The 8353-nt window shown below is 43.5% G+C and overlaps 1 protein-coding gene across 1 annotated transcript; it reads left to right on the plus strand.

Annotated features, from left to right (window-relative positions):
• The first annotated feature begins 968 nt into the window (after positions 1-968).
• Positions 969-4361, plus strand: LOC123086985 (cathepsin B-like protease 2). The gene is made up of 11 exons (XM_044508855.1): positions 969-1218; positions 1696-1740; positions 1821-1901; positions 1999-2155; positions 2277-2281; positions 2379-2453; positions 2556-2681; positions 3198-3416; positions 3771-3884; positions 3970-4005; positions 4096-4361. The coding sequence occupies exons 1-11, from the start codon at positions 1153-1155 to the stop codon at positions 4204-4206; spliced, it is 1035 nt and encodes a 344-aa protein (XP_044364790.1). The 5' UTR covers positions 969-1152; the 3' UTR covers positions 4207-4361.
• Positions 4362-8353: the final 3992 nt, after the last annotated feature.

Below are 8353 nucleotides of genomic sequence, written 5' to 3' on the forward strand. Positions count from 1 at the left end.
TAGACATGAGACTCGACGAAACCTCATGTACGATGCGTCATCCGAATCCGACTCTATTAAACAAGTATACTTCTTATTATATCCGCAATTCAGATTGTATCATTTTGAATCCTTGCTTGTTCTTCGGTTGCACGCGTGGATTGATCTTAATGATTAAGTTGACCGTGTTTCCAACACCGTGAACGACCATACCAAAAGGAGTAATTATTTTCAAAATATGCAACTCTATGTCCACATTCGATATCTTCTATTAATTGCCACCCTCCTCCCACCCAAGAAAAATAGTAATAATCTTGAAATGTTGCCAGGGTCCCCTCCCTTGGCAAGGCGGCATATCCGGCCTTGGAGCGTGAGATCGGGTAGTTGAAGGATTGTAGAGTGGCGGGCTGTAACATTCAAAACCAATAAATAATCTCACATACCTATATAGTCATATTTGATATCCTCTATAGTAAATGCTCGTTTCAAAAATAAATATGCAGGCTGCTGCGCTTATAAAGGTGTTCCAATAAATGGAGCACGGAATTTCCAAAAGGATTCTCGCAAGAAGAAACATCGAAGCAATGGCAACCCATGAGCGAATCAAGCCGATATGCAACCCTCTATCCGCACTCGATATCTTCTACCAATACTTGCATATCCTCTAAGTACAAAAATGCACCCCTCAGAAAGAATTCGCAGACCGCCGCGCTTATAAATGTCTTGCGTTTCCTTCTTTCAATAATGGAGTATCACAAATTTTCCACAAAAGGATTCTCGCAAGGAGAAGCATTGAAGCAACGGCAACGCATGGGCGAGCGAAGCCGATATGGATACGTTTGAATTGAATTAAAAACGGGTTGTTGATTCTGGCGTGGCAGCACGCGCGCCGTTGCGTGACGCTACGCTGCGCAGCGGGATTAGCCGGGAACCGAAAGCGGGCGCGCGCGTCACTCCCAAGGCTGGAAAAATATCGGCGGTCTCCATCGTATCGCGCTCGGACAGTCGTAGCGTCTGCGTCTACCCCCTCGGAGCCAATTATAAAAGGGCGGCGTGGGGTGGGGTGGGAGGAGAAGCATCAAGCAAGGCAATCAGTAGCAGGCTTGCAGCTACCTCCTCTTCTTGCTTCCCGTCGACTTCCTCTTCCTCCCCCGTCGCCGATCGAGGACGAAGATGGGGAGGAGCCTGCTCCCGCTGGCGCTGCTCGTCGTCCTCTCCGCCGCCGCGGCCGCCCCCCAGGTTCGGCTCTTCTCCTCCGGTCGAGTCGAGATCCCATCGCCGCCTCTGCTTTTTACTCGCAGCTAACAGCTGCTCTGAGAAGTCAAACCAAAATAACTCTCACATATCCAAATTTGGTACCAATAGAATCCAATTTGGTAAGCTGCGGAGATATTAGTAGTGCTGTAGTTCTGCGAATCCCGGAAGTACTGTAGCTGTAGTGCCGCGACCCGTCGTCCACTGCGAAGCGCGAATCCACCCCCGACCAAGGGGTTGCGGCGGAGGGGCCTCCGGCGACGTGCGGGAGCTCGATGGCGAGCCAGCGGAGGGGCCTGCCGCTGATACTAAGCTTGATGCCACCACTGAAAATTGAACAGCTCTGAACCAGAGTTCGATCCCTTTCTTTTTATGGGGGGCAAGAATCAATACTGATGCTACGCAATTGGCTGAATCGCATCTATGTTTGCTTTAACATGTGTTTGTACAATTTACTTTCAGCTCGTCGGAGCAGCAGGGCGAGACCATTCCCTAGGAATCATCCAGGTCGGCTTTTTATCCCCATCTGAGTGACATCATCTTCTTTTGTTTGTAGTACTAATCATCATTGTATTGTACTGTCACAGAAAGACATCATACAGACGGTCAACAACCACCCCAACGCCGGATGGACGGCTGGATACAACCCCTACCTCGCGAATTACACTGTACATATAACACCCTCTTGCTCTTGTTGTTGTCATCGAAGCACCATTTTTTTTTCTTCTCTGTTTGCTGACCTCAGAATCATCCTCTTCCGTGCAGATTGAGCAATTTAAGCATATGCTGGGAGTGAAGCCAACGCCTCCAGGTTTACGGGCTCGTGTTCGCACCAAAACTCATTCAAGATCCGAGCAGCTCCCAAAGGTGTTCGATGCCAGGTCGAAATGGTCCGGCTGCAGCACAATTGGGAAAATACTTGGTAAATTAAACTAGATAACTCAATGACCATGAATCGGTTGTACATTGTTTTACTTACACTGACCCACTTCATTTCCTTCTCTTTTGCCAACACCTTGGAAAACGCTGATTTTCATGAGCAGATCAAGTAAGTCTATGCACACTAACTTACATTGTTAGCTCCACGAGTGCTTACTGAACAATTGAAGATGCTCAAGCTAGTCTGTATTGGTTAACAATGTCAGGGTCACTGTGGTTCCTGCTGGGCTTTTGGTGCCGTGGAGTGTCTGCAAGATCGTTTCTGCATCCATCACAACATGGTGAGTGCATATGGACCATCTGTCTACTCTCTGGTCTATTTTTAAACAGGAATGTTTGGTTCCTTTCTTACATAACCAGCCTGCTGTTTCTGTTCCTTGCAGAACATTACGCTTTCTGCCAATGACCTAGTGGCTTGCTGTGGGTTTATGTGCGGCGATGGTTGTGATGGAGGATATCCTATCAGCGCATGGCAATACTTCGTCCAGAACGGTGTTGTTACTGACGAGGTATAGCTAACTCCCTACTTACTACCACTTCAATATCATGGTCCTCCAAGAGCAATCCTATTATTGTCATCATTTTGATACTATTATTATGAATCACTTCTCTGTATTCTAACTGCAACAATGGGTATTACTGAATCTGTCATACTACCAATATAATATAAATTGGATGCTACATTAATTATTAATAATAATGCTCTCTGTAAATGAATTGATTGGTTTGTTAATACATTTTTTAACAGCTCAGTTAGTGCTTGTATTATTTGGCACTAAATGCTAACGGTGTATATCTGAACCTGAAAATCATGTCTTAGTGTGTCCTGACTATTTGCAAATTCATCCCAACTTGGTTCAGGCACAACATTACAATACAAATGGCCCTGTTTCAAATATAGGTCATCTTTGTCTAGCTAGTTTTTTTGGATTTTCTCTTCAACCAGGGCTCTCCCCTAATTTTTCTTGTAAAAAAACCTCAAGCTCGGCATACCACTAACCCTTGTAAATATTACTATCTTGCAGTGCGATCCATACTTTGATCAGGTTGGCTGCAAGCATCCTGGATGTGAACCTGCTTATCCTACACCTGTGTGTGAAAAGAAATGCAAGGTGCAGAACCAAGTTTGGGAGGAAAAGAAACATTTCAGCATCAATGCATACCAAGTAAACTCTGATCCACATGACATCATGGCAGAGGTCTACAAGAATGGCCCTGTAGAAGTTGCTTTCACAGTTTATGAGGTAACTTTGATTCGCCGTTTGATGTTTGACGTGTGTTTTACCAAGGCTGTCAAAATGTTGGTGGAGCATGGAACAAAATTTCTGCTAATTACTTCTAAATGAGAAAGATAATATCAATAATATTCTGAAAAGCTGTAAAACTGAATAAAACCGTAGAAAGAACATTACAGTAGAAAGAGAAACAAAACGTACATGCTCTAGTTAGTAGTTAGCATACTGAAATATGAAATACTGTTATTATCTTTCGAGCTCTGAATTTGCTCAACAGCTCATATGCTTTGTGATTATATCATCAAAGGTGAAAGAAAATATTTGTTACTCGCTGTGTTGATTTCATTCTGCAATTTTCTCCAGGACTTCGCACACTACAAATCAGGAGTGTACAAGCACATCACCGGTGGAGTCATGGGAGGTCACGCCGTCAAGTTGATTGGTTGGGGAACCAGTGATGCTGGAGAGGATTACTGGGTATCTTGTTAATTCTCTATATTACACTATTTATTAACCAAATGATCAAGTCCTGACATGTTTTATTTTGTCTTCTGATTTTCAGCTTCTTGCAAATCAGTGGAACAGAGGCTGGGGCGATGTGAGTGATAAATACCCTGTATTGTTGACTTGCAAGAGTGAATGCATGCGTTAGGCTAATTAATAAGTTTTGGTTTGTGATGCATTGTAGGACGGGTACTTCAAGATCATAAGGGGCAAGAATGAATGTGGCATCGAAGAAGATGTTACTGCCGGTATGCCCTCGACAAAGAACATCGCCGGTAGCGCCTTTGCAATTTGAAGTTTGAGCAGCCCCTTGTCCTCTGATGCTGTTGGAATTAGCAATCTGCCTGTCAAATTTAAGCGGGCAAATTAGCTTTGATGGTACCAGGATTCTGTATTCTGCGCACTAGCTATTAATGTGTCCGTTAATGGCAATAAAACAATTATTATCAAGGCATCTGTGAGTGACAACCAATTATCCATTTCAATTGGAAAAAATGAAGCTGAGTTGTGTTCATTACCGAAATACGACGCGTGCAGAGCTCTCATGCTTTAGGGAGGTGAGAAAAACAACCCCTCATATGCCGGGCTCAACACCCTCTCCGCTCCGATGTGGGACTAAATATTGCGCCTATGTCATGCAATACTAATGGACCTTCGAGATTCTCAGAATTTAAATATTTAATGTGCCGAGAGCCCCATAAACTTCAACAGAAACCTATGCATCGACATAGGGGGTGTGAACTACACTAGCAACATGAACCATGACAACAATACAATTAGCAATATGTTAGAGCATCTTCAATAGCATACCAATATGTTAAAATTTGCATTAGGTATAGGAGAATTTTGCTCATCTTCGATAGCTTACCTGAAAGTGCTTATACCATCTTCTAATTGCCTATATCTCTCATGTTGTGCAAATTTCAAGCAAATACAAGAATTCATCATGATATAATTCCAAGAAATATGAAAGGGTTGCTCACATACTCAAATACATTTCAAAGTCACAAATTTTGGGATTCAAAGTTCATCCAAAAGATAGGTCTCACAACTCACAAGACAAGTTCCAACAAAACCAACAAGCAAAGTTCATCCATCATGCACTCCCACCGCTACTCATGGCACCTGAGCTGCCACCATGGTCACCAGGCTCACCACCATGCCCACCACGGTCACCACCATGCCAACCAAAACCACCCATGAATCCCATGTATGTGCCCTTGGATGCCAAAACTTGATCACACAAACTTGAAATAGGCTCTTCCCTTCGGATCGAGGCCCTCTAGATTCATGAACCTAAGCTTTTGCTCTTGCTTGTCGTGCTTGTTCATCAACATCTTCTCCTCAATGGCAGTTTGGAATTCCACCATGCCCACCCTTCACTTCTGGAAGGCAATCTAGCATTCACCTAATTCTTTGAGCTCAGTCCATCTTTTCACCTTCTCTTCTGTCCTCTGTACGACAACCTTTCATGTGGTGATCATTGTTGAGGGACATTTTGCCGATCCTAACAGAGGCACAAATGGAATTTGTAGTCGATGGGATGTCATGCCGGGAGACCAAGGGGTCCTAGACACAAACCACAAGCACATGCAATTTTGCTCAGGTTCGGGGTCCCAATGTGGGTAAAATCCCTACTTCTTGCCTTGCTCTTTTGTTATATACATGTTGTTGGGGAACGTAGTAATTTTAAAATTTTCCTATGCACACGCAAGATCATTGTGATGCATAGCAACGGGAGGGGAGAGTATGTGTACGTACCCTCGTAGACCGAAAGCGGAAGCGTTTATCAACACGGTTGATGTAGTCGTACACCTTCACGATCCGTCCCAATCAAGTACCGAACGTACGGCACCTCCGCGTTCAGCACACGTTCAGCTCAATGACGTCCTCGCCTTCTTGATCCAGCAAGAGGGGCGAGGTAGTAGATGAGTTCCGGCAGCACGACGGCGTGGTGACGGTGTTGGTGAAGAACAATCTCCGCAGGGCTTCGCTAAGCACTACGAAAACTATTACGAAGGATAAACTAGAGGGGACGGGGTTGCCGACACACGGCTTGGTGTTTCTTGATCTGTCTTGGGTGCTATCCCTACCCCTCTATTTATGTGTTGAGCCTTGGGGTCGAAACTTGGAGTAAAAGCCTCAACAAAGTCGGTTTCACCCGAAAGGCAAGAGTCCTTCTCGGACTCCAGGGCCAGACGCTAGGGTTCCCGGCGTCTGGACCCAGACGCCAGGGTTCCCGGCGTCTGGACCCAGACGCCAGGGACCCCGGCGTCCGGCCCCTAGACTCCGCAAAACTTCCTTTTGCGCTTTCCAAAAACCTTGTGGGCTTTCCCCTTTGGCCCAAATAAAGTGTTCTCGTACCCAAACATTTCGGGAAACATCCGGAACCCCTTCCGGTGAATTCCGAAACCCTTCCGGAGACCAAACACTATTATCCCATATATCAAACTTTATCTCCGGACCATTCCAGAGTTCCTCGTCATGTCCGTGATCTTATCCAGAACTCCGAACAACATTCGGTTACCAACATACATAACTCATAAATACTATATCATCAACGAACATTAAGCGTGCGGACCCTACGGGTTCGAGAACTATGTAGACATGACCGAGACACTTCTCTGGTCAATAACCAATAGCGGAACATGGATGCCCGTATTGTCTCCTACATATTCTATGAAGATCTTTATCGGTCGAACCGCATAACAACATACATTGTTCCCTTTGTCATCGGTATGTTACTTGCCCGAGATTCGATCGTCGGTATCTCAATACCTAGTTCAATCTCGTTACCGGTAAGTCTCTTTACTCGTTCCGTAATGCACTATCCCGCAACTAACTCATTGGTTGCATTGCTTGCAAGGCTTATAGTGATGTGCATTACCGAAAGGCCCAGAGATACCTCTCCGAAAATCGGAGTGAAAAATCCTAATCTCGATCTATGCCAACTCAACAAGTACCATCGGAGACACCTGTAGAGCACCTTTATAATCACCCAGTTACGTTGTGACGTTTGGTAGCACGCGAAGTGTTCCTCCCGTAATCGGGAGTTGCATAATCTCATAGTCATAGGAACATGTATAAGTCATGAAGAAAGCAATAGCAGTAAACTAAAACGATCAAGTGCTAAGCTAACAGAATGGATCAAGTCAATCACATCATTCTCTAATGATGTGATCCCGTTAATCAAATGACAACTCATGTCTATGGTCAGGAAACATAACCATCTTTGATCAACGACGTAGTCAAGTAGAGGCATACTAGTGACATTTTGTTTGTCTATGTATCCACACATGTATTATGTTTTCGGTTAATACAATTCTAGCATGAATAATAAATATTTATCATGAAATAAGGAAATAAACAATAACTTTATTATTGCCTCTAGGGCATATTTCCTTCAGTCTCCCACTTGCACTAAAGTCAATAATCTAGTTTCACATCTTTATGTGATTAGTTCACATCTCCATGTGACTAATACCCAAAAGGTTTACTAGAGTCAATAATCTAGTTCACATCACTATGTGATTAATACCCAAAGAGTGATCATGTTTTTCTTGTGAGAGAAGTTTAGCCTACGGGTCTGCAACATTCAGATCCATATGTATTTTGCAAATTTCTATGTCTACAATGCTCTGCACAGAGCTACTCTAGATAATTGCTCCCACTTTCAATATGTATCCAGATCGAGACTTAGAGTCATCTAGATCGATGTAAAAACCTTGCATCAATGTAACTGTTTACGACGAACCCTTTTATCACCTCCATAATCGAGAAATATTTCCTTAGTCCTCTAAGGATAATTTTGGCCGCTGTCCAGTGATCTACTCCTAGATCACTATTGTACTCCCTTGCCAGAAAGATGCTAAGGTATACAATAGGACTGGTAAACAGCATATCATACTTTATAGAACCTATGACTGAGGCATATGACTTTTCATTCTCTTTCTATTTTCTGCTGTGGTCGGTTTTTGAGTCTTTACTCAACTTCACACCTTGCAACATAGGCAAGAACTCCTTCTTTGACCGTTCCATTTTGAACTACTTCAAAATCTTGTCAAGGTATGTACTCATTAAAAAAACTTATCAAGCGTCTTGATCTATCTCTATAGATCTTGATGCTCAATGTGTAATCAGCTTCATTGAGGTCTTTCTTTGAAAAACTCTTTGAAAACACTCCTTTATGCTTTCTAGAAAATTCTACATTATTTCCGATCAACAATATGTCATTCACATATATTTATCAGAAATGTTGTAGTGCTCCCACTCACTTTATTGTAAATACATGCTTCACCGCAAGTCTGTATAAAACCATATGCTTTGATCACTTTATCAAAGCATATATTCCAACTCCGAGATGCTTGCACCAGTCCATAGATGGATCGCTGGAGCTTGCTCACTTTGTTAGCACCTTTAGGATCGACAAAACCTTCTGGTTG

The sequence above is a fragment of the Triticum aestivum genome, chromosome 4A (assembly GCF_018294505.1).
Source record: "Triticum aestivum cultivar Chinese Spring chromosome 4A, IWGSC CS RefSeq v2.1, whole genome shotgun sequence".
Lineage (NCBI taxonomy): Eukaryota > Viridiplantae > Streptophyta > Magnoliopsida > Poales > Poaceae > Triticum > Triticum aestivum.